General features: G+C 40.3%; 1 protein-coding gene across 8 annotated transcripts in view; it reads left to right on the top strand.

The window, feature by feature from the left end:
- Positions 1–27,150, top strand: part of ZNF385B (zinc finger protein 385B) — a 305,035-nt gene extending 277,885 nt beyond the window's left edge. For all 8 annotated transcript variants that reach the window (XM_073306049.2, XM_073306053.2, XM_073306046.2 and 5 more), the window contains 4 exons: positions 21,414–21,659; positions 23,045–23,223; positions 23,526–23,627; positions 25,710–27,150. In XM_073306049.2, the coding sequence (XP_073162150.1) occupies positions 21,414–21,659; positions 23,045–23,223; positions 23,526–23,627; positions 25,710–25,928 (746 nt within the window). In that variant the 3' untranslated portion in view covers positions 25,929–27,150. The remainder of the gene's footprint in view (positions 1–21,413; positions 21,660–23,044; positions 23,224–23,525; positions 23,628–25,709) is intronic.
- The last annotated feature ends 652 nt before the right edge of the window (positions 27,151–27,802 follow it).

The raw sequence follows: 27,802 nt of genomic DNA, 5'->3' as shown, positions 1-27,802 counted from the left end.
GATGCTACTTTTTGAATCTATTGCTGTGAGAAGCAACAATCTCCTCTTGTGGTGTTAATAGGATAGTGTGACTCAGAAATAAGCTACTGTATTCACTGTTCATTAACCACCATATTAAAAGACAATATTATGCCTCAGTGAAGCTTCTTTGGCTTTGTGTAGCCAGAATACAAGAACAGTGGTTATTGGCAGATTATATTCCACAGGTTTGGAGTTCTAGCTGAATCATACTTTGGTGTGGTACTTACTTTTGAGCCTCCAACTCTCCTCTGTTTAGGAATATCTCTGCAATATTTGTGTGTCCTTTTCTCTGACCTGTATCTTGTCCTTATTACCCTGCTTCCATTTTTCTTGATCTTTGTATGTTTAGCTGTTGAAGTGTTACTGTTAATTTTGTTGTTTTAGTCAGGGGTTCTCACAACAACTCTCACTGGTGGCCTCAGAGTGCGGCCACCGATGCTCACTGGTGGCCTCAGAGTGCGGCCACTGATGCTCACTGGTGGCCGCACTGACACTTTTTCTAAAATATTTAATTAATTTTAGGAAAAAGAATTAAATATACACATCCAAATCAGTAAAAAGAACAGGAGGACTTGTGGCACCTTCGAGACTAACAAATTTATTAGAGCACAAGCTTTCGGTGTAATTTATATTTGAAGGGTTTTTTGGCAGATTCAGTAGTAAAAATAACGCTGCCTCTCCCTTCGGGAGGGATATTTGTATATTTCTTAATATCACAGCACACTTAGTAGCTACCTGGGAGGCTAGGAAAGGTGATATTAACAAACATACAAGTATCACTTTTCACAGGTAACTAGTAACTCTGCTGTGAAAAGTGATACTTGCATGTTTGTTAATATCACTTTTCTCAGCAAGCCCCAGGACCTCTTAAGCCCTGGATGGGGGCGGGGACGAAAGGGGGAGGCAGCAGGGGCCAGAGGTAATGGTGGGGTGGATGCAGGACCAAGGGATGCAGCGGGGGCCCCAGGCAATGTGCGGGGATAGATGCGGGGCTGTGGGAGGCAGCGGGGATGGGTGATGAGTCTCACTGTTGCGTGGCCAGAGCCAGGGCCTGGTGTCTGCTGCCATAGGGCCAGGGCTCAGTGCCCGTGGCCAGAGCATGGAACTGGGGACAGGAACTGCGTGGCTGAAGCCAGGGATCGGCGCTGGGTGCTGGAGCCAGGAGTCAGCGCTCGCTGCTGTGCAGCCAGAGCCAGGGGTTGGCATCCGGGGCTAGCTCCCTCCACCATGTGGCTGGAGCCCAGGAACAGAGGTGTGGGTTGGCACCTGCTGCTGTGCAGCTGGCCATGGCATCAGTGCCAGGAGCTGGGGCTGTGCTGCCGGAGCTGAGGGTTGGCACCTGCTGCTGAGCAGCTGGAGCAGGGGATCAGGGCCGGGGGCTAGAGCCACAAGTCCAGAACTGGGGGCCAGACACCGACTGAAGCTCCACAGCTGGGGCTGGATGTCAGCACCAGCTGCCCCGCGGCCAGGCCCAGGGGTTGGAGCCCACTGCCATGTAGCTGGGGCTGGGGTCATCGGCACCTGGGGCCAGTGCCCGCCACTGCGCGGCTGGAGTCCAGGACTGGAGTTGGGAGCCCAGCACCTGCTACCATGCAGCTGGAACCACGGGCCGGAGGCTGAAGACCTGCAGCTGAAGGTTAGGTCCTTGTGGCTAGAGCTGGGGGGCCACACAGCTAGGCTACTGAAGTCCCGGTGCAGGGCAGCGCATCCAGGAGCAAAAAGGAGGAAGTGGGAGGGGCCAATGCTTTTCTCCCCCTTAGCCCCAGTTGCTGCCCAGAAGGCTGTTGTGGCCACACAAAAACCCCTGGTGGCCGCATTTGAGAAACATTCTAGATCATTAGGGTTATGAAATTAGTCGTTCACTGTATAACTTCTTGTTAATTCCCTTTTCCCCGCAAGTATTAATTTGTGGAAGAATTGATCCTTTTAAGGAACATTAGCAGGAGTTTGTGATATCATAGTTTGAGATATTATGTATGGAGAAAGGGCCACATGGCTGATAGTTTTTAATGACACTGATAAGATGGAGGGGGCACACACGGGTCCCTTGTTCAAACCTGTGGCCCTGTGAAGATGAATCTGAGTCATTTTTGTTTTTAAGGTAAGTTTCTAGCTTTTTTCCTGAAATAACCAATATAAATCAATGTCAACAAATAGTGAGGGTTGAAAGACCCAGCAACTGGATTCCACTTCTGTGGAAGGAGGCGGGGGAGGGAAGACCTAAACATTGCCCTGTTCTGCCACGCCACGTACACTTTTTATGAAAAAGCAGACCGGTAAGTGTGAGGTGTAACCCACAGAATCACCTCACTAACCCTGTCTAAAAATCATCAGCCTGGATCTGTGCTGAGTGGCTGGTGGACATGAAACAGATAAATTTGTGGAGAGAGTTGTTTTGCAGGCCTGCCCCCAAATGCTAACGCTCAACTCTCTTTGAGGTTGCCACTTCTGTGGGCTCTAACTCAGCAAGGAACTTAAATGTGTGACTACTCGTGTGTTTAACGTTAAGCAGAGGCTTAAAGACCTTGATAAATCAGAGTCTTAGACAGCTACTGAACCATGGGCTAAGCCTAATATTGCTCCAGTGATGGCTGCTGCAGGGCGTCCACTCCTTGTGCATGCTGCACCAGAGCAGCTGTGTGTGCACGGGCGATGCACTGCGTAGTACCCATAATCCCCATCATGTTCACAGCTCCAACAGCATGCACAAAGGAGAAAGAGAGGAGAAGCCTCTGCAGCCCACGTCTTTCCCTGACGGTGCCTGTTGCCCAGACTTGATGTTTGAAAAAATGGGAAGGAATCAGGGGCCCTGTTTTCCACATCGATGGGAGGATTTCTTGAACCCCATCCTGCCCCACTGTGCACATGCACCAACCACCCAGGCAAGCCAAGTCGTCTAATACAGTAGCAGTTCTAGAGAAATTCCACTTCTACTCTGTAGCCTGTGTTGAGGATTCCTTTCACTTACCTCTCCCTCTGGTAACAGTCGGACTCCACGAGGATAACTATAGGTGCAAGAGTAATTCTTTGCAGAATTGGGGCCCCCACTGTAGTTTGTAAAGTGATGAAAGTTGCTATATAGATGTAAAATATCAGCACCAGTGGAATGAATCCCCCTGAGACAGGGCAGGGGATAGCAACCAGCATGCAATACAGTGATTTTTTTTTTTTAAATATAGCTTTGAGAATGCAATAGAATACTGTATAGGAGAAACAGTCCTTTCTCCAAGTGCTCTCAAGCCAGCATAGCCTGGATACTACAGTGATGAGAGCCTTACGAATGCATACAATAATAATAATGAACCTGTTTACTTATCAAATAAAAAAGGATTCTTTCATCACACTTCTAAATGAAAACAAATATAGTTCAAAATGGAGGGACATGAAATTGGAATATCATCTTTTTTGTATTCTGAAGTCAGACAATAAATGCAAATGCTTTAAACTACATAGAAGGGTTGGAAATGGACTTCAGAATATAAAGGTAGGGTCTTTTGCTCCAATTGATCCATGAAGTGTATGATCCAGTCCCGACGGTGTCAGTGGGAGCTGTGTTTGAGGGATGATATATTTAGGCATTTCAAATTTAGTCCTAATTCAGTTCATAAGGATCTCCTGATGTGTATATACTGTCTCCTATTAGAGTATGTACCTTTTGGGATTTGATGTCTTTGGACATTTTGACTGTGAAACACTCCTCTTTGTTCAAGAAAACCACATTCTGGCCCCTGCTAATATTGATTTGTTCTGTGTCAGTGTCTGAAAGCAACCTTAAAGCCAGTTTCAGTGGCTACCTGGTGGTTTTGGTGGACTAAGGGAAATTCTGGGCAGTATAGAGCCATCAGGCCGTGGACAGCAGGAAGGCGGACCTGTCTCTGGAGAGCTATTACAATTTGGTTATTCCTGACCACCAGACTGGCCCTTTAAAGGTTGTTGTAGTCAGTACTACTTTACAGCAGCCTTCAGGTTGCTCTGCCTTGCTCCTTCAGACAGGACTGGCAACCCAAGGATCAGAGAGCCCCTTCCCTCCTCCTCCGCCCCATGCTCTATCAGGTGTAGAAGGCTCTTGCCTTCAGTGTTTGCTTTAGTGCAGACTCTGCAATATAGGTAATTGTGACAACAATGGCGAATATTCTTTCTTTACCACCTTTTCTAAGTAGTAGAACTCAACATGCTGAGGCACATTTCCTCAAGAAATCATGATGTGACGGGATCTTTCCAGTTTCTCAGTTACTGATCCTATTTCTTCATCAACTAGGAATGATGTGTGATGTTCTGCGACAGGCCTCAATTCACATTCCACAAGTCCATCATCAAGTCACTCCCTAATAGTGTCACTTCTATTGCTGCTTTAAAAATAATCTTTCTGCCAAAGGTAAACATGTAACACTTCCCAGATGCTTCTTGGTGCTTTTAAAATCGATTATCCAAACAAAATCCTTTCATTTCACCTGAATGTTTACCTCCTTTCATAATTTCCCACTCATTTTAAAGACAGTAGCTGCATAATTATCAATATTTAGGGGGCTTTTTTTGCCAGTGATTATTCTCCAGACAACCTAGTGAATTTGGGGAAAATAAGGCTTCTGCGGTTGGACATAATTAGAAATGCTCTGGTAAATTCTCGGTTATTTCTTGTATGGCTAGCATTAGTTACCACGGCCTCAAAGGGCAGGCAGTTGCCTAGGTATTCATTCTTTAAGAATTTTCTCTCCTATTAATTAAACATCATCCAAACCTTAAATTCTAAGCTACTTAGATTGTGGTATAGTATCAGTATATGTCTTTTAGTTCTGTGTGTGTACAGCACCTAGCGCAATGGAGTCCTGGTCTTTGACTGGGAATCCTAGGCACCACGGTAATACAAATAATAAAAAATAATGTTGATGATGGAACATTGTGTGAAAAGTTCAGTAATCTCAGCACCAGCAAAACCAATGTGAGAAACAAAGTGGGTGAGGTAATATCTTTTATTGGACCGACTTCTGTTGGTGAGAGGGACAAGCTTTCAAGCCACCCAGAGCTCTTCTTTGGGTCTGGGAAAGGTACTCCAAGTGTCTCAGCTAAATGCAAAATGGAACAGATTGTTAAGCATAAGTAGTTAGCACATATTCTAACAGGTTTCAGAGTAGCAGCCATGTTAGTCTGTATTCGCAAAAAGAAAAGGAGTACTTGTGGCACCTTGGAGACTAACAAATTTATTTGAGCATAAGCTTTTGTGAGCTACAGCTCACTTCATCGGATGCATTCAGTGGCCAAATAAATTTGTTAGTCTCTAAGGTGCCACAAGTACTCCTTTTCTTTTTGCACATATTCTAAGTGACCATTCAAAGTAGTATCATGAAAGTGGTGAATCCAATAGAAGAGAGATAGCCGAAGCCACGTAGATCCTCTGGGCAAATGACAGTGACTTTTCTTGAGACCTGCTGCTGTGCTCAGATACTGTTCTGCTGCATGCAGAATAAATCTCTGCAGGCCTGAAGTCTTAAACTCCACCTGTCCTGCAGGAAGTGGGGTTGTGTGATTCTGTAAAATAGGAACTCATTACTCTGTGAGCTTATGCTCAAATAAATCGGTTAGTCTCTAAGGTGCCACAAGTACTCCTTTTCTTTTTGTGAATACAGACTAACATGGCTGCTACTCTGAAACCTGTCATTACTCTGTGAGATTCACCCCATGGAGCAGGAAATTCTCTGTAGCACAGGTTGAATGTTAAGGCTCCTAGGACCTTATCCAGCAAAGCACTTAACCTTGTGTTTAACTGGATGTATGAATAGTCCCACTGATGTCCTGCTTCCTTGACCATTGGCCTTTGCTGACAACGTTGGCAGCATCCACAACGTGAAAGAGGGGGAATGTAATTTGAGAGGAAAAAGACAAAGAAAAGTAGGGGCACCAGATGGGGAGACTGAGATGATTTCCGGGTAGAACAACACACATAGACTTCTTAACAGTGGGAAGATGAAAAGCCTGAAATTTTCATGCCTCACACTGCTGCCTCTGGTCTCATGTCTGCTATTTGAAAAATAAAGTATTTTTGTCTTAAAATCAGGAAATAATATATCCCTTACTGTAAGAGAAACTGTCTGGGTACAGTGCTGGGCCACAATCTGGAACAGCCCTTAAGCACTTGTTTAACTTTAAGCACATGATTAGTCTCACTGAAGGAGATGCTTTCTTCAGCTGGGACTGCCCTAACCAAAATGGGAAGTGTGTGCGTCGTTCTTTCCCCAGCTACTGCAGAACAGACTTGCAGTTGGCTCTAAAGTGCTATTTTATGGAATACAGTGGATTAATAGTTGCATCAATGCTATGCATGGGTGTGCATGGTCATAATAGCAATGTCAGTGTTCATGGTGTACAGTAAAAGATATTATCAATGACATGTACAGCACAGACTTTGCTCCCATAGGGAGAGACTTTGAAAAGACTTCACGAAAGCTTATGCTCAAATAAATTTGTTAGTCTCTAAGGTGCCACAAGTACTCCTTTTCATTTTATGAATTTGGTAGGCATTTTCAAAGAAACTATTTATATATAGAATCTGTCAACAGCTTTGTTGGGTTGCCTGCCAACACAGCTTTTCTTGTCCATTGTGGTGTGGGTGTGGGTGTTAAATATCCTCTCTCTGCGGGTTTGCCAGAAATTCCATTTTCTCAACTTTATTGTAGGCAAATATACTGAGTAAGAACAACAAAAACTGATTGAAAACAATCCAAAAAATGTACTTACAATTTATTGAAATGGTAAAGTATATTATAGTCATGAGAAATAATGTTAATTAATAAAATAGTCATGGTGTCTGTATACCACACTAGTGTCGGTTTATTATTGCTGTGGGGGGGAGGGTGTATGTTTATGACAGTGCTTGAATATTTAAATAAGAAAGCAGTACGGAAAATAGAAATGGGGAAAAGAGGTGTATAAGAAGAAAGAGGGTAGTGGATAAGTAAAAGGATAAATGTCTGGGAAGAATGGTGATCTAGACATAACACGAAAGGTGAAATTTATGGGCTAAGATCTTGTGGAAGATCCCAAAAGGAAGAGAATTCATGCAGGATGTTTCTTCTTAAAAATTCTCTATGATGAATGAGGATATCATTTGCTCCTGTTTGGGCAGAATCAATTTAATCCCCTATATAAGCAAGACAAGTTTTAAAATTTAAGAAATTCAAGTCAATGGGACTTGTCTCTGCTCCTAGCAGGGCTGTAATTGGCCATTTGAAATGAAGGGTTTGGGCCTTTCCGTTAGAATAGGACTAGCGCTTCTAATACTGGTCTTCTAAAATAATCCTGGAAGAAGAGTAACTTCATCTATACCTAATAGGGACAGTCTGGGCAAAGTTGAGGGGGGAAATTTAGTAGAAGCAAGAGAAGTAAGGTTACACCCTTGGTGCCAAGGCAGTTAGTTTCATCGCATCACCAGAGTGTAAGTAATAGAGATGCCAGAGTGCTAATACCTCCAATAGTCTGGAGTCTAAGCTGAGTAGAATTTTGCCCATGGCCAATATTAGTTCTGCCACAGTGAAGGCTGTGCTGAGATGTGCGCTTGAAACAGGTTTAAAATTCCTCTCTTTCACACTTCAAAAATTGAATTTAGTCTCCAAATTTCAAATGGCCCAGGTGCTGTGTGGGTGCTTTGTGCCACACTGCTGGCACATTTTTGGCTGTAAAAGTGACTTAGCTGCCAACAGAAGTATTCTCCTAGCAAAGAGGGATCCTATAGTTGCACAAAGTCAGTATAGCAACTACTCTCCAAATACCACCCCCCACACCATGTTTTTGTTTGTTTTAGCCAATGTTCATTTTTATTACCACATTTAATCACTTTAAAACATTTGAAACGAACCCACAGATATAAATGGGTTAGTAGTTGCTGGGAGTGGAAAGTTGGTTTCGGAAGTGGGGCCATTTACAGCTGTATATGGAATCTGTGGAGACCATAAAAAAAGTAAAGTTTAGGTTGCTGACACGCAAACAGATCAAATGCAAAGCTTTTTATTATCACTCCAGTTTTAATTCTGCAACTGCTTGTAAAACTACTTTATAGTATTTGTGAGTGTGAAATGTATTCTGTTCCTTATAGCCTTAAAGCTGTAAATACAAGCAATAAAGTTGCTCATTATTTCCAGATAAAGAAAATATATTTGCTGCCCATCAGCTTATTTGAAATGCAGTTTGTGGGGTCAAATCCTGATGTCCTTACTCAGTACTTACAGTACTCAGGCAAAACTGCCCCTGAAGTCAATGAGAATACACAATTACATGTGTCATTTAACTGAAATGAAGATGAGTGTTTCACAGTTGACTTCAGTGGCGGTTTTGCCTGAGCAAGTACTGAGTAAGGAGCTCAGATACAGCCCCATGTGAATATACTTGCATGCAAAATGCCAATTCATCATCTTTCATACATTTATTTAGACACCCAGGGGGTTTTTTATTAAGTTTCCAGTCATTTTAGTAGCCACGGATTAGAATTTTAGGATTAGTTTTGCCCAAAATGCAAGTAAAACATGTTTTCCAGTCAAATGTTTCAGATTCAAAGATGCAGATAACATTATTTTTATTGTTTAGCAGAAGAACCAAAGCATCTTTAAACAGAAGTGAAAGATACCTAGATATAATACAAAAAGTTTGCTGTATTCTTTTAATATTTTTTCTAAACATTCCTACAACACTGTATGCTTGAACAGACACATGCAATACTGCAAAAAATTTCCCGTCCAATACCTATAAAATGCATATGACCAAATTTGCAAGAGGAATATAAAATATTGGCAAAATAATAAATATCTGATGTCAGTGGAAGATAGATTAAACAAACCAATACATTTACTTTTGCCCAGATGTGAGCTGCATACTGCAATGAAAAATTTTACAATACTGTGTACAGTATTTCCAGCTTGTCCAATCTATATTATAATTTCCCAAGCCTGGCCTAGATTTTCAGCTGCAGCCAGTATACATCAGTACAGTTGAGGAAGGTGAGAGACAAAGGTAGTTTTTAAGTTTTACTCAGCTACCCACACCAGCAAAGGATCCTGAGAACACAGACACCCCCGACCTTCAGACTTTACACCAGGAATGCTCCTTATACCAATGGCTGGCCGTGGTATTCCCTCCTTTGGGCAGATCCACCATATTTTCTGCAGCTTTGAAGTGTTGTCAGAGTAGGGACATGAATCTGGCTTAATGTGTGTTAATTTCCATTGAAAGTCTTCCAAACCTATTTTGCTCTGGATGAGGTATGCCACTGGAAAGCCAGAGACCTATGGTTGTGCATTAAGCTCTTGGATTGGCTTGTTGTTTTTGTGTTTGTTTTAGTAAGTGAACTGGTTTCTTTTCTGGTGTGAACTGACATTGCTCCATAGAAGTCAACAGAGCAATGTCAGTTTACACCAGCTGAGAATCTGGCCTTCTGTATGTAAATTTGCATGTGATAGATGAAGTCTGAGATTAGATTCCATTGAAAATAAATCCTTATAACTACAACAGTAACAAGCTTTTTGTCAGAGATTCAGTCTTCAGCAAATAATCCTTTTGATACTAGTAACTAGGAAAAGTTTATAGTCTCACAGAAGCTTGCAGATTGTGCTAAGTAAGTCTGAAACAGGCATTGTATTGATTTGGTGATGGAGAGGGAAAGGTGTGATGGGACACTGCGGCCTGTAGCCTGCCTTCAACAAACAGAATAATAGAATGGTATTGTTACATCCTCGGTCTGCTGCATCCTAGTTCTACTCACGCACCTCAGAAAACCACTACTACACTTAGCACAATAGGCACACTGCTCAGGAGAAGCCCAGGATTAAAATATAATGGGTCAAGATAGTGCAGTAGCAGAGCTGCATGTGGCTATTTGTACATTTCCTGACTCTAGCCAGTCCATTTTCATTAGTACAAAACTCACCCAAACTTTTGAACATAAATATTTGAGTGCATACGTATATTTTGATTAGTTAAAAATAATTTGAAATCCTGAAAACAAGCCAAATTCTTTATAAGAAAGTAGCCCAAGGACTTGGAATGCAGAATCAGAAATAAAATGTCATAGAAATTAACAAGTGTCAACATTGTCACTGTACCGGATCCAAACAGATAACACTTCTGGAAATGAGAGTTCATCTCAGCAACTTTAGGAGTAGTGGTGTGGTTAATCAAATAATCAGTCTAGTTACAGAGCACTCCCAATTTTTCAGAGATGTCCAAATATTCTCTCTTGTAGCCACATCATCTCTAAAATAAGTATTTAGTTTATTTCACTCTACAGAGATCTTTGAGATTAAATACTGTACATTTTCTAGCTTCTATTTGCTACTTTTTTTAAAGCAAAATTGTTGTCCTTAGACTATGCAGACAAAAATAACCTTTTAATTAAATAAAATCTGGCTGCTTGTTTGTTTCAGAGTAGTATGTTGAAGAAAAATATTTAGAAACATGAAAGGTAGCCAAGATGTTAGGAAACATTACATCATCCTGATTTGCATACAGGTTTGTAATGTTATTTTTCCAGTGCAGAGCCCTACAGGCCCCTCTCTCACTCCTCACTACACTGTACAACTGGTTAGGTTGTAGGTATGCTGACTACATCCACTAGTTGCTCAACATTCAGAAAATAGAGAGAGCAGAAAGTAATTATTTCAGAATCCCTTATGAAAACTGGCTAACTCTTGTCTTACTGAGTGCCAAGAAGAGTAATGTAGTTCTGCTTTTTTTGTTCCTTTTTTGGTTTGTTTTTGAATGATATTGAGATGTAAGAAGGATGCTTATGAATGCAGTAAAGAATGTAACTATTAATGACTTAATTGCTTTCTTACTCCTGCCTAATTCATTATGGAGACAAGGTGGGTGAGGTAATATCTTTTATTGGACTAACTTCTGTTGGTGAGAGAGACAAGCTTTCAAGTTTCCACAGAGTTCTTGGACAGGGCTCTGTCCTTGGTCCCCTTAATTTCTCCCTCTACACCTTATCTCTGGGTCATCTCATCCACAAAAATTATTCAACTACCGTCTTTTTGCTGAAAACTCACAGATCTACATCTCTGCTCCAGACCTGTCTCCTCCTATTTGAACTAAAATCTTGAACTGTCTCTCTTCCTTCTCCTTGTGAATGTCTGGCCACCATCTCAATCAAAACATGGCTAAAACAGAACTCCCAACCTACCCGCCCCCCCCGCAAGCCTTCCAATCCCCATCACTCCTTTCTCAATTATTGTGACAGCTCCACCATCCTGCATGTCAGTCAGTGCCCTCTGGGCATCTCCTTCAGCTCAGCCCTTTCTCTAGGCTGTGTCTAAATATTGCAGATTTTTTCTGCTTAACATCTCTAAGATGCACCCTTTCCTATCCAACCTCTCCACTTAAACTCTCATCCAGGCTCTCACCTTACATCTCAATTACTGCAAGACCCTTTCCTCTGGCCTTGACAGGTGCAGTCTTGTCCCCATAGTCATTAAGACTGCTGCTGGGAAAAATAATTTTCCTAGCCTGTCACTTTGACCGTGTCATCCCTCTTTTTGCATCCCTGCACTGGCTCCCCCCTTCCTTATAGCACCAAACATAAGCTACTTGTCTTCAACTTCAGAGCCCTTTGTGACCTGTCTCCACTCTCTACCTATCATCTCTATCATTTGCTATCAAGATGGTGATTCCTGCCTCCCGTTGGCCTATGATGCCAGCCTCCATCCCCTGCTTGCTAAATTTGCAGTCACCTTTGTGCCTTCTCCCATGCTGCCCCTCATGCATGAGAGGAATTCCACATAAAAAATCCGCAAAGCCACTTCCTTGGTCTTCACATTTCTCCTTAAAACTTTCCTTTTCTATGATGCCTAGAAAACAACTTGACAACGGTTAGGCTACTGGTGTGCTGAGACCACTGCCTGTCATGCTGACCAGTACTGTCTCGCTATTTTCTTGTACTCCCCCATCCAACTGTGTCCATCTCTTGTCTTATACTTAGCTTGTAAGATGTTTGGGGTAGGGGGTCATCTTTTAGTTGTGTGTTTGTACAGTGCCTAGCAGCATGGGGCCTGGTCCATGACTAAGGCTCCTAGATGCTATAGTAATATACATAATAAATAATAACTAACTGGCTTCTTTTCAACATCTTCCGTTGCCATATTCTCTAACGTACAGGAGGAAGAAATGTGCTGTAACTAACAGATACAAAATAAGTGTCGGTTTCAGTTTTAGTTCAGATGTGCCAAATATCGAAAACGTGAAATCCAAATTTCTAATTTCAGGGGTAAACATTTTTACTCTTTGATGAACACTTTCACCGTGGCCAGGTCTAAACGGTAAACTTACATGGGTAGAACTATGTCGCTCAGGGGTGTGAAAAATCCACACCCTGAGCGCTGTAAAGACACCGCCTGCCGGCGTAGACAGCGCTGTCTCGGCAGGAGGGCTTCGCCTACAGGAGGGGCTCTCCCGTAGACATAGTAGCGTCTTTACGAAGCACTAGAGCAGTGCAGCTGCGCCGCTGCAGCATTTTAAGTGTAGAACTGCCCGAAGTCTGTCTGGAATTATGCCAATTTAATTACATGCATATACATGCCAGGGAACATCCTTGGACCCTATACAGTTGTAATGAATTTAATTAACATCACTGTTCCCCCCCACACTACAGCGGAAGAGTATTTATACAATAAGAATAAAAAAATGTGGTTAAACACTGTGGGCCTCTCTCTCTCACCACTGCACACTCCAAAGGCCACTTACTGCAGCCCAGTTATTTTCATGGACAGGTATGGTACTGTTGCAATTACAGGGCCAAATTCAGACTTGGTATAACTGGACATGACTCTGTTGGCTTCAAAGGAGTCCTGCCTGCTTTACGTCAGGTCTGAATTTGACCCACAATCAACACTTGAAAAATCACGTCAGTGCCTTGTAACTCAACTTGTATGAGAATTTAGGGATATTATGGGAAATGGCTTAGCAACAAATTCATTAAGGCTCTTCCGAGTAATCAAAAATTATACATATTTATAAAAGTCATTTCTTCAGCAGTAACATTGTGGCACAGGGAAGCACTTATCACAACTGAAGTCTATGAACTTTAAGTGTTTATATCTATACATGTATATCAGTTCCATTATTCTCAAACACATTAATCTGTTCAAAGGAAGTTCACTCCATTTGTGGAGTAACTAAGTTGAGATATCTATGCACTGATACTTAATTGCGTATTAACCATTTTATACTATTAACCATTTTAACCAAATTAGCCATTTTATTTTATTTTATTTTATTTCTCTTTGTCTTTCTCTTTCCTTTTTCCCTGCAATGTTGCTGGCATGTTCTTTAACATTTTACAGACAGACAAGTTGAATTAGCAATCCTGGGGGGGGGGGGGGGGTTCACTCGTTTTTGCATAGGAAGAAAAGGAAACCATCAGTAAGGAAAAAAGCAGGTTTTTTGCATTCCTGACAAAAATACCCAAACTTTTCAAGAATAGTCTCTCCATTATCCTCTCTCATCAACCAGGATGTAGGTAGAGGAAGTTCTGAAAATGTATAGCCATTTTTAGGAGAGGGGATTGGTAAATGTTTTTCAAAATGTCGGATTCTCTAGTGTCTAGAAAAGGAGTCTTATATGGAAGGACTCCTGGTTTCTACCTCCAGTTTTGACGTTGACTTGCTGTTGGACTGTAGCAAAGTCACTTACTCTTTCATATACTCATTTGCCTCAGTGTACCCATCTTAAAAGGGGCAGTTTACCTTCTTGTTAGGTTAATAGTGAGCTCTATTAAGGTTTGTGAAGTAGCCCCTCAACTTGTACACATTGTAATGTATTAAGATTAGAGGTTAGAAAAGCATTTGCAATGGCTCATCCATATCTAATGTATCTGTTATCCATTTCTTTAACTTTTGTTAGTACCCAGTAATATTGTTACAGTCCATTTGGAATTGGACTCAGGATGCTAAATTCAACCCTGGTATAAACAGAGGCAGGCCCACTGAAGTAAAGTAATGAGAGTTTTACTCATTTACACCAGAGCTAAATTTCATATTCAAATTCATTATAGAATTATCTATAACTATCAAAGACTAGTTTCAGAGTAGCAGCTGTGTTAGTCTGTATCCACAAAAAGAAAAGGAGTACTTGTGGCACCTTAGAGAGTTAACACATTTATTTGAGCGTAAGCTTTCATGAGCTACAGCTCTCTTCATCGGATGAATGCAGAGGAAAATACAGTGAGGAGATTTTATATACACAGAGAACATGAAACAATGGGTGTTACCATACACACTGTAATGAGAGTGATCAGGTAAGTAATAGCTGGTAATAGCTCACCTTACCTGATGCCTCTTGTTACAGTGTGTATGGTAACACCTATTGTTTCATGTTCTCTGTGTATATAAAATCTCCCCACTGTATTTTCCACTGCATGCATCCGATGAAGCTGTAACTCACGAAAGCTTATGCTCAAATAAGTTTGTTAGTCTCTATGGTATCAAAGACTAAAAAGAGTTAACAAACCCTACATAGATAACTAGGTAGAAGACATGCATATAGATATAACACCCAACTAGCCAAATATCAGGGTAACACCTGTCCTAGATATGCATTATGTATTAATTCTGTATACTTCGACACTGAAATATGAAGTTGAGCTTTTTCACTTTCCTAACTTTGCTAAAGCATTTCAACAGCAAGGTACATTTCATACTGGATTTCTATTTTATTTTTATCAACATTTTCATGGATTTGTTTTATAGATTTTTTTTTTTATTTTAAGTTGTGCAAATTGCCTCTTTGAACTACTCTTGTTGACTACCTTTGGGCCAGGTCATGACTTCGGATGACAAATCAAGTTTTGGAGCAATGTATCCAAAAGTTACTAGAGAGAGATTCTGAACTGTAAGGAGTGCCACCTTTCCACTGATGTGCTAAATCAGTCTTCTATCCTTCTCTATGTGACTGTCTAGGATGATGATAAAGATCTTTTAATGGCTTTTTCTTTTTTTAGAGTAAAAAATAACTGAGCAAAATTCCTTCAATCAAATCAATTTTAACATCCAACACTGTAACTATTGCTGAGTATACAATAGCTGTTACTTTAGTCTTTTAGCCCGTAACTTGCAAGACATACATTTAATTGTAAAGTGAGTATGTACAGCATCATAAAATTAAAAACAATTCTACTTTAATATGTCATATTAAATGCAGGAGATCATGTCACCTCTATTGTGGTCACATTTTTGTTTGTGATGACTTGAGATAAGATGTATATTTACTCAGTTGAGAGATTAATCACAAAATTTCCAAGACATGGTAGAAATGTATCTCTCAGTATGAACTGAGATTCGTCCCCTCACCTCCTGCTTGTAACTTGGTATTTAAGATCCCCCGAATTGTCCTGCATCCAACTATTAAGTACACAAAACTAATTATGGAGCTGGCTTTCCAGAATGAAGTGTTATCCATCAGTGTTTTGTTTTTATCAGTAGGGCCTTAGACATCTGAACATGGCTTCTCTCTCATTCTCTCCAAGAAGGCCTTCACCTAGCTAAGGTAATTACTCTGCTTAGCTGAGTCTCCTAATGAGGTGGTCTTAAGATTTCACTTTCCCGCTCTTCTCAGCTGTCTTTTCTTCCCTTTGCTAATTTTGTACCCCTCACCATGCATTCTTGGTGTCTCTGTATTCTTTTCCTTTAATGAGCTGGGTTTTTTTAGAAAATGTGACATTTCAACTTTTTACAAAAATGTCCCACTTTCTAACAAAAAACACAGAATACAAAGAAGGCTCCGGGACACCCACATTTCACAAAAGGGGGCTCCAAGGACTAAGTGTGATCCTGGGTTCTAATAGCATCTGGGCCGATGCCCCAGTGACCTTTGGGAAGACAACTGGCTCCCTGGTGCCCTAATCAAAACAGCTCTTTACAAAGCATAGGAGGGTGGGAGGAGGAGCACTCCTCCCTCCTGCACCACAGGGAGAGGAGTTTTGCATGGACGGCTCCTCTGAGTGCACGTCCTCAGTGCGTGAGTGAGGCCAAATTGTGCAAACTCAGTTGTATAGGGTGAACCCAGGACATGTAAGTCTGAGTGCAGTGAATGCAGGCTGAACGTCAGGGGAAAAAAGCCCTAGGGTGATATCTGTGGCACTACTGAAGTCAATGACAAAACTCACCTGGACCAGTCAAATCTATTGGAGTGTGCAATAGCCCTTCCCAGGAGTGAAGCAGAAGCTGCAAATTGTAAGTCATTTCAAATAAACCTGCATGGGCAGGGAAATGGATAAGTTGACCTGCCTAGATCTTTTTCATCTCTATTTACTATGTGTATGATATGCAAATCCAAACAGAAATAGTTCTAATTAGCTAAATATGCCTCCGATTCTAGAATCCAATTCTGACACTAAATATAAGCCAAACATTCATACATAGATGAAAGCAACTTCAAAGCCAAGACTGAAACAATGGAGGTAAGAGACAACAGCATTTGAACTACTGAGCCCAAAGCGATACTTAATTAGTTTTTTCTCATGTCTTATTTCAAAATAAAAGCAGGATTCAGTAAGAGCTGCTCCTGGGGCTTAAGAAAAAAGGAGATTTAATCCTTAATTGCAGACAAGAATATAACAGACAAAAATATCCTCTGTACTTAGGAAAAGAGCACAGTCATATACTGTCCAGTAGTATGGGGTAGATTATAACTAGTCCCGCATAGGGGTAAGTACAGAAAAGGGCACAGAAGGACCTACCCAATTATTTCGGCACCACACAGGGGCTAGGCCGAGTTACAGCTCTTATATTCTCAGTGGGTCTTGTGCTGTCTGTAGCCACTAGGATGAGCAGCAGCTCTAGCCTTTCCAACACGCTCTGGGAAAAGAAAGGGCCTGGGCAGAGTCGCAGCCTTCAGCTCCAGCTGGTGGAATTGGGCTGTCGTGGGGGTGGAGGGAGCATATGCTGCATTCTTCTAAATCTTAGGGGTGTAGCAGAGGTCACTCTGGCCTGAGGTACTTGAGTGCTCCTGGAGGTGTTGAACTAAATGCTGTATTGATTTATCCCCTGTCCAAATTCATTGATTTCAGTGGGCTTGGACCAGATGTAAGAATTATGCCTCCAGGAATGCCAGCAGGGCAGCCTTACAACGGGGCTGTCACTTTACAGCCACATCTCACCTTATGTCTAGATTTTATACAATGATTCCTGTAGTATCTAGGATGAAACACTTCTAAATATATGGACATTTTATACATTATGAAATCATCTAGGCTCTTAAACAGTGTGCAAGTGACCAGTTTCTTATTTAATATTAAATATATGCTATAAGTACAAATAAAATAATCTTCTGTATATATTCTGCATGTGAATATGATTTGTGTTTATCTGCTTTGCACAGATGAATACTCAGAAGGTATTTCTAAAAGTGGTAGTTAATGGTGATGTGACTCCGAGGGATTGAAAACAATATATAGTTAACTAAAACCCATTTGAAGAAATGTAATTTAATGATTCTAGAAGCCAAAAAAGCCAGATCCTACTCTATTGGGTAGACAAACACTCGTCTATCTTATTCTACTGGATATGGGAATTAAAACATTACTTTAACTGTTCAATCAGGATTTTAAACATGTTCTCTAAGTATTTAGAAAGATGGAAGGAAACATTAATCTAAATGGGGATGGGCGTAGGGCGTGTGTGTATATACAACACACCCTCTCTCTGGGTGGAGTGATTATTTGAATTGGGAACCTTTCCAAAATTTAAATAGTTGACAGAACCTTGCCTGACAACATGCTAATAACCTCTTGCTAGTTTCCTGGAAGTTCGCAGTCAGTTTGTTATAGCTTTGTTCCTTATTAAGAATAATGAAAATGACAAATCTAGGGAATATTTTAAATCCTGGCTAAAGCAGTATGTCAGTTAGCATTTGAGGCACAGGATTTACTACTTGTTGGCTGAGGTGATTGGCAATGGGATACGGAATCTTTCATTTCAGTCATCTGTTAAATCCAGCGATGGAAAACTGTCATAATCTGATGGTGATTGGTGGCCTGTGTGAAATGGTTTTGTGTTTTCAGCCTCGTGTTCACAGGGATGGATGACAAAAAAATATCCTCACAGGTGGCCACTGTCATAGACAGTCTGAGCAGAGAAGCTAGGGATTGAATGGGCACGGAGACTGAACTGTCCACTCACGCCTAGAAGGCCGTCAGTCTCTTCAGGGCAGTGTGGAGAAGCTTGCATTACTGATGCTTGTCCTATACCTTCTCTTTAGAGAAACAGAAGACTTGAGTTTCCAGGATTGGCACATTTTGCCAGCACTAAATTTACACAAACACATTTAGAAAATAAAATACTACATGCATCGAGGGTGCATAAACACAAGGCATCAGCTATTTTCTATGGATAAAACACAATAGAAATATAGCCACTGTTTTGGGTGAAGATTATACCATGTAGTTCTATAAATATTATTGTTTTTAAACATTTCATGCTGTTTTTATCACTTATCACATGTTTTTAAAGACCTGAGCCTACAGCATACTGAAGACTTCTCTTTAATGGGAGTCGAAAGCACAGCACCTTTCAGAACGCGCACTACACCTCATAGCATCTGGACTCTTCATACAGACAACACAAGTGATAGACTATTCTTATGTAGCCTGAGTCCATGAATAGCCAATAGATGTTTCATTTCAGATTGTTAGCACCTCTAACAACTTTCCCTATTATTATTTGTCTATTTCAGGGGGCGGGGAGGAGTATACTTTATAAATATTCATTTGTGATGTTATTTCCATGTATTGGCTTTCTGCAGATGTGAATGATTACTACAGCTGTATTAAAATTTTGAAGTAGATGGTGAATGATTTAAAACCACTTCCTTTGGTAATATTTTATCAATTCAAAAATGTTTAGAGTACCCCTCTCATAAACCTGGCCCTCTGACTTTTGGTCAATTTGAATGTTAAATATGGTTTGCTTGTGTTGTGTAATTCTAAAATAGTTTTTATGGCTATTTTGAAGTATATAACCAAATATTTAACAACACTTCTTTTCCCTTTATCTCAGTGATCTTAAATTCAAAGATTTACTGCCCTACATTTCTGGGAAATACGCCAACTATTGTCTATGCTCTCTAGTATCAAGTGCCTGTTCATATTTTATATACACTTTTAGGTTTGTGAGTTATGCTCATACATACACTTTGTCAATGAAGGGTTCAATCCTGTGCTCAGCACCCCTTTAGCATCCACACACAGAATGATGGTAGAACAAAACCCTGGTTGTTGTATACATAAATTGCAAGGGCCAAATTTTGAAAATAACTCTGCACCCACAATTGGGCTTTCAAAAGAGCTCAGCGTCCATTTAGGGATCTAAATAAATGGCCAGATTTTCAAATTAGCTCAGCACATTGGGTGCTGATTTTTCTTGAAAATCTGGCCAATGGGAGTTGAGCGCTTTTGAAACTCTTCTCCTTACATAGGTGTCTAATTGAGAACTGGACTCGAAAAATTTGGCTCCAATTGTGGGTGCTGAGCACTTGAAAATCTGGCTCCAGATGCACATCTGTTAGAAACTGAAAGTCAGGCGATGGCAACCAGCACTGCTTACCTGGGAAGAAAATATCCACTAAATACACTGCATTTATCTACGTTTGAGGCATATGCTCCTTTTTTCATTTAAGTTAAGCTAATATCTATCAGCCTGTTGTATTTTACTGGCTTGGGAGTATTGGGCCATATCCTGCAAAAATAGCCAAATAGCCAAAAAAGCTATGGACTTCAGTGCAGGCCTTATGTAAGGCCTGAGGATGTGATTTAGTAGTCCATCCGTGTACAGCAAAGCATTTTAAACATAGGATTAACTTTAGACAAAAATCTCATTGCTTTCAATGGGACTTATACACATGAAAGAATTTAAGCATGTGCTTAACTGCTTCAGTGATGAGGGATGGACTTAAGTTTGCGCTAAAGTGATTTGCTGAAATAGGTTCTGAAACACCGTGCCCAGTGTCACTGAGGACAGCTGCGGGTCTTGTGATATAAATTACATTTTTAAAGCTACTTTTAAGAGTTTCTCTGTAGTTTAGCTGATTCCTGCTTGGCTGTGATGGGAAGGTACCAAACCAGCACTAAGTATAAAGATAAAAAATATGTATATGTTTAAGAAATGTATTATGAGCTTAAGTTGAACAGTTTTAATTTTAAATTTTTCTGGGAAAGTAATATACAAAACTGTGCTTTTATATATCCTATAATCTGCGTCTTTTCATGCAAGTCTTCCTCTGGGCTTTTGTCTTTGTGTCTTGTATCATGTCCTCTCTATGTGCTTGTGTTTAGTAAGCCATAATATGACTAATCCTAAATGCAGGCCTGGCCTTTGAGTCTCCACTAATATTTGGAACCTAGAAATGTCAAGGCTAATCTCATCTTGTATTTTAAAAAATTAAGTATCTAACCGTTTTCTATGGAAAACTATTCTTGTAAATGCAAACTGGCAGTCAGACTAATGTCAACTGATCAATAGAGTTGAAAGTTTCTCAGTGTGGTTTTCCTCCTCCTCCCCCCCCCCCCCCGATGATAGCAGTTTATTCATGTAGCTCTGACACCTACACTGCCTAGGCTACTGCTGATGATATTAGGGTCACCTCTGTCCCCACCAAGGGGCTGGATGGCTGCTTATAGGTGTGTTTTCTCCTCTGCTCAGCAGTCATCTCTGGTCTCAATAGCACAAGAGGCAGTAAGGTCTAATAAACTAACCAGATGATGGAGAGCAGCAGACTCCTACGTTCTGATTGGCTCTCACAAATGCCCTCTGCAGCTTCAGTCAAGTCATTTGATCTCTCTACTTTGGGATCCCCAACCGTAAAATGAAACACCACCACCTACCGACCAGTCTCAGAGGAGGTCTGGATGATTGACTCATGGGTGTAAAATGATACATAAGAGCATTGCATTAAAACCTTTAGGTCCCCCAGTTTATACCGGAAATTATGCCATGAATAATCTTATCTAAATATTGGCAGCTATGCATTGACCCCCTATAGTGAGTAAAAAAGCACTATATTCAACTTGTATAACGGAAATGAGGGAAGTGGTTCTCAAGATTATGGTGGAACCTCAGGGGTATCCTCCCCAGTGAAATTATTTTGAAAATCCCTCCTATTTGATGCAATTTGGGACATTCCAAACAAACAAATTGCTCTTCAGAAATATTTTTATGATCTCAGGGTTAAGTCTCTGGTAATGATGATTTAGCAGTTTCCTGAGAGCCCAGGAAATCACCCCAAAAATCAATTAAGTTTGATGGCAGAAATTTAACAAGGGTTCTTGAGATTTCCCCCTCTAGGATATCACTGCCCTGTGTATATTCCCTCTGTGATTTGATGTGTATAATACCTTACAATACACATGTATTTGTTTCTTTTAGAAGATAAAGGGAAAGTGAAAACCGGTGGTTCTAGTCAGCCGTCAAATACTGAAGTGGGCCTGTTCCTTCCCAAACCTGGAGCTATAACATTAGCACCTATAACATCAACATCATCCTCTAACAGCACAAATGGAGCAACTAGCACAGTTTCTGAATCTGAAGAGGAAAAAGCCAAAAAACTACTTTACTGTTCACTATGCAAAGTGGCTGTGAACTCCCTATCACAGCTAGAAGCACACAACACAGGTGAGTTCCTACAACATGAAAGTATGTGACTGTATGTCATTTTTAAAAAAATAAACCACTATAGAGTTAAAATCCTTTATATTCTCAGACACAAGAGCTTTTAAATACCTATTTTTGAAGATATCCTTTACACAGTCCCCTAAGGTCTAGACCGATGATTTCACCAAACTTCCTACAGCCCATGATACCCAACTGTACTTTGTCCTGACTCCAGAGGTGCTTCCAACTAACATGAAGTTTTCAACTTCATTGTAAATTCTGTACTTCTTCAAGTTCCAATATATAATATATTTATTCTTATCATGCCTAGTTAAATGCTGCTGTTGGTAAAATATAGTTTTTATGTAATACTTGAGGATTCACTTTTCTAGATTTGATGTCAGAGGCTTTGAACAGTGGAGACTAGATGCTTATAAAGTATATGTTGCCTCTAAATCTATCTTTCCTTACCTCAAGAGAAATATTAAGTCCAGGAATCCCTTCTTTTGTAGCTCTTTGAGAGAGGAAGGAAGGAAGGAACATCTATCCTCCCTCTTCCCACATAAAATTGGATGAATGGTAAACTCCAAAAGACTTTTGTGGTGCAGCCTTTGCTTGGCATCCTCCCTCCTGGACTGCAGGTCTCAGGAGGGTCAGGACCCCAACAATCACATTGATTCTGGAGACATACATCATTAAGATCAGGATTTCTTGTGGATCCTCATTCTTCATGGATTCCTACACTTAAAGCCAGGGGGTCAAATCCTGGCCCCATTGAAGTCAATGGCAAAAGTTTCACTGAGTTAGAGGAACCAAAATTTCACCCAGGATCTCTTCCTCCATACTCCTTACACTCCTCAATTAGCTTCCATCCATATTTTCTTTTGGTTTACGGGGCCACAGGTCTCTAACTCCTCCACTGAGGAGCCACTGAATACGAAGAGATAGTTAGTGCTGTTTTAAATAGGATTTCCCAATTCCTGTTTATATGCAGATTTTAGTATCCTCCATGGCCATACCCCCTTATTCCCACATGACCCATTTGCAGAATAGAAAATTACAATAACCTGGATCATGAGATAGAGAGGGAAATGTTCCAATGTGTCCCTCTTTCCTTTCTGCACAAACTCTCAAACTTCTTTTATGGTTATACTTCTTTTGCTCTCCTCTGTACCATGCAATAGTGAAGTGTGTAGCACAGTGATCAAAGTCAAGATGATGCATAATCTAAACATGTGTGTGGAGTATTTGACCATTCTATTTCCTAAACAAACATTTCATGTTATGGAAAATCTAAAAAGGGATGGAAACTGCAGCAATGCTCTAAAATAAGTTTATCATGATTTGTGGCTTAAGAAAAAAACATTCCATCTTTTTTAATCCTTATGCATCTAATTGTCCATTAGGTTCCAAACACAAGACAATGGTGGAAGCGCGGAATGGTGCAGGTCCCATTAAATCTTACCCTAGACTTGGATCCAGGCTGAAGATTCAGAATGGCAGTAAGGGCTCAGGACTGCAGAACAAGACATTTCATTGTGAAATCTGTGATGTCCATGTCAATTCAGAAATTCAGCTTAAACAGGTACCTCAGATACCTCAGAAGCTTTTGCCTGAGTGCTAGTGGCTTTGTGCACTTGCAGCTTGGATCGCAGGATCCTGTGTATTTGATTAATTTCTAGTTCTTTATGTGATTTACTCCAAACTGTTGGGCATTATTTAGCAAGACACAACTACTTAGATCATTGCTGCATCCCTTAAGCCTTAATTGTCTCACAGTGTCTTTGACAAGGGACTTGGTACATGCAGCCAAAAAATCAGTTCCAAAAAGAAGAAAACCATGAGATCTCTAAACTTCTTCTTAATGTGTACTTTTTTTTATTTCAGCACATTTCCAGCAGAAGGCACAAGGACAGAGTGGCAGGGAAGCCTATGAAACCTAAATATAGCCCTTACAACAAACTTCAGCGCAGCCCAAGTATTTTAGCAGTAAGTACTGTTACTATGCAGCATCACTGCTGTATATGTGAGTTTGTGACCTTGGGATTCCCACTGCAAAGAGAATAGGAGTGTGACAGGAGTGGAAAGCTTGTGAGTATCTCCCCCTGCAGGCTGAATCTGTATTAGCATCAGATTTGAAGATGGTTCTGTATTCTGTCTGCCTACTCAAAGGCGAAATAGCACTCCGGAGTTATTTACTGCTAGAAGGGAGGGAATGAACAATGGGCTGTGGAATGGATTGTGTGTCTAGTGGAAAGGTGTGAACTCTTCTGTTTTTAGTACACTCCCTCTCTTTAAAGGGCACACGCTGCCTAGCTGAGCATTTAAGAAAACATGATGTTATGAGGGATGTAGCCCGGGAGAAGGGCTTAAGGTGTAAAGCTAAAAACATACTGACTTATCTCACACAAACAGCAAAGTAAAGTGTGCACTGTATAAGGCTGGTGTGGGAGAGTTGTGAGGCGTTTAGGAGCATTAATTGCTAATTATCAAGGTATTTATCCCATATTTATGCCTGGGCTACTAAATCACTATTTCCTGCCTTGGTCCCCAGAGCCCCTCAGCCCTGAATATCCCCTTTCTTTACTCCGGGGTTCCTCCTCACCAGGATCCCCCATAACACCCCCTTGCTGGTTTCTCTAGCCTCAGGGCAGGCTGCTCACAGCTCAGCTGGACTCTGGCTCAGGAAAAGTTGCGTGCACTCTCTTCACTAGTTAAGTCATCCTGCGATGGTCGCTGTCCTGGGTTCATTAGAGAGCAGTGTGCAGAACACACTCACCAAAAGTACTTTTCTGTGTTGGAACTAAAGAGATGCAAATACTCCTGTCCAAAAGTGAGACACTGTCCAAAAAGCATATGAGACCCCTGCAGAAGTTGAAATATTAATGTTTCTTTGTAATCCTATAGTCTAATGAAAATGCTTCAGGCTTTCTCTAACAGTCCCTGTTCACTAGCTTTGGGTCACACTAATCTTGCTCACTTCTATAAAGCATTATATTTTTATCTCTTGGGTTTAAGACCGACAGTAATAGAGCCAGGATGTAAGTATCTCTCCTCCCACCCACAAATACTTAACCTTGAAACACACCAACCCACAAGTGGAGTTATATGGTACAGATTTCATGGGTAGTTTTACAATACCCATGCCAGATTTGTTGGGGATCTCAAATTGAGCTTTTTTCAAAAATTAGCCTTGGAGACTAGAAAATATGCTGAAAGGAACAAGTCTGCATTAGCAGAGAAAATTAGATGAACTGATGGGTGTTTCCCATCTCTGACTTCTGCCTTTTTCTACACCTCATTTTTATAGTTGAAAAGAAATGAGGAAAATGCACCTTTCTATTTTGTAGAGTCCTGTCGAAGTCATGATCATGATCCTTTTTTCCCAACCTTGAGTTTCATGATGATAATTATTATAATTTACAGATATTCACTCTTGTAATTACCTTTAACCCTCCCTCACTGGAGCACCCACACCTACTCCCTGTGGATTTGTGTGTACTTAAATGCGCAGTTTGTTTGTTTAAATTGTCCTGTGTGTCAGAAGACAGTGTGGATACAATTTTCAAAATTGCTGATGTAAGGTTTCCCATTTAGTAGGTACGATATGCACCTGCATTTTTTACACCAGCAAAATTAATTGCAGGTGGATATTGGAGTACTTGTTCTTGTGCTTTCCTGATTTGCACCTGTAGTCAGGCAGTTAACGTTACGAGCACTGAAATTTTCACCCACAGTTCAGGTGCAGGTGTGAAAATGCCAGTGCAAATTTTGCAGTTGAACATGTGGTCTAATATCTCTCCTGTAAAGCATCCTGTGTTAATTTGCCCTTTTGGCTACAAGCAAACATCTCAAACACCTGCTATTAGAAATGGTTAAAATTGGAGCAAACGAAATACAGTAATTATAAATCAGGTGTGAAGTACTAAGAAGCAATTGAAAACAGCTATTATTCATGCTATCCAGAACGATAAAAAGCTTAATGAACACTTTGCCAGGGTTAATGTTTCTACTCATTGTAAAAATGGTGGCAGGAACAGTATTTACATTTCTTTTTTTTCTTTTTTTCAGGCAAAACTTGCATTCCAAAAAGATATGATTAAGCCCTTAGCACCTGCTTTCCTTTCATCTTCTCTTGCTGCAGCTGCAGCTGTGTCATCTGCTCTGTCCCTCCCTCCCCGTCCTTCTGCCTCTTTGTTCCAGGCACCTGCAATCCCACCAGCTCTCCTAAGGCCGGGCCACGGTCCCATACGTGCGACTCCTGCATCGATCCTTTTTGCACCATACTAATTTCGTAGTGATGATAAGATAACTATGGCCAGTAGAAGGGGGAAAAAGGAAGCAAAGCAAGCAAGGATTTGATTTTAAAATGTCTCTCTCTTTTCTAATGCCATGCAGTGTGACACCCCCCCAACAGTCCAAGTCACAGAATTTTTCATGGACAGGTACTGTATTCTAGAAGCCTAGACAACATGTCTCTCTCTCTTTTTAAATTCAAATAATTTGTCTAAGAATGGTTTACCAAAAGCTTAATGGCTCATGAAAAGCTAGCATCAAGATTCATGCATCTGTTTGTTGGTTGGGGTTTTTTTAATATGTACATGATGCACCTTGGAAACAAGGAACACAGAATATTTCCTGACTCACTTGAAAACTAGGGTCTTCCTCACTCACACATATGTAAATAGGTCCTGGAATCCGACTGGGTATATTCTAGTGTGAAAAAGGTAGATTAACCAAGTGCTTAATTGTGGATAACATCTTAATAACCTATTGCATCCTTTTCTTTTCAGTGTGCTCTTGTTGACAGGAATTGTGTACTGTTTTAGACTGCAGTACTGCTGTATCTTGTGTAGTACTAGAAATGTATTGCCTGTCTGAGTTAGACATTTTTAGTTGCTGTGCAAATGTTTGGAAGCAATGCAGCTTTGAAGCCTTTTTTTAATTCATGTATTTCTCTTGCTTCATGTTTTAGTTAGAAAGATTAAAAATAGAAAGCCATAAAACATATAGTTAAGATTACTACTTGTTTACTATTTTCATTTTAACTTATTTTGTAGTTTCCTCACTGGTGTTGCTAAGCAATGTTAAACATAAAAAAAAGCAAGCTTTTCAATTGCACATTACCACAGCTCACTTGCATTGTTCAAGAAGACAATGGGCCATGTATTTATACGTAAATATTCTTTTTCTTCATTTCTAAACTTGTTTCCTTTGTAACAATGCTGCATAATGTTGTGGCTCCCTAATGCAATAATGTACAGAACATACAGTATTTATAATTGACTGACTGTCTTTTCTGTTTACTGACTATAGTTCTGCCCTCCCTCATCCCTACCCCCTTTTATAAAGGTAATATCAATATGCAGTACTCAGACTGAAGTCTTTGTGCGATATTGAGGGCAACAAATATAATAAAGGAATAAAATAGAGTTAACTCTTTTAGAACATCTTTATCTGCAATCCGTAAATAGTAAAATGTCTGTGTATTTTTTTAAATGTATCTTTTCAATAAAATAACATGAAAAAATATAAGCACTTCTTGTGTTGTTTTTTTAATGGGCAAAAAAAATTGCATGGAACAAATAGATACACTAAGGCAGTGGTTCACAACCTTTCCAGACTACTGATCCCCTTTCCAGAGTCTGATTTGTCTTGCGTACCCCAAGTTTCACCTCACTTAAAAACTACTTGCTTACAAAATCAGACATAAAAATACAAAAATATCACACCACACTATTAGCGAAAAATTGCTTACTTTATGATTTTTACCATATCATTATAAAATCAATTGAAATATAAATATTGTACTTACATTTCAGTGTATAGAGAGCAGTATAAACAAGTCAGTCTGTATGAAATTTTAACTTGTACTGACTTTGCTAGTGCTTTTTATGTAGCCTGTTGTAAAAGTAGGCAAATATCTAGATGAGTTGATGTACCCTCTGAAATACCTCTGTGTACTCTCAGGGGTATGTGTACCTCTGGTTGAGAACCACTGAACTAAGGGAATCTCTAGTCCAGTAGACAGCAATATCCCAGAGTATAATTATGGTACCCGTACTAATTTCCTAAAAACTGTCAACATTTCTCCCCTACATTTTGAATAAGGCTTTTTATTGGTGGTTTTTGTAGCTCATCTTAAAATATTCAACCTTTTGGCA

This window comes from Lepidochelys kempii, chromosome 11 (genome assembly GCF_965140285.1).
Source record: "Lepidochelys kempii isolate rLepKem1 chromosome 11, rLepKem1.hap1, whole genome shotgun sequence".
NCBI classification, from domain to species: Eukaryota; Metazoa; Chordata; order Testudines; family Cheloniidae; genus Lepidochelys; species Lepidochelys kempii.
This window is presented reverse-complemented; position numbering and strand designations above follow the sequence as displayed.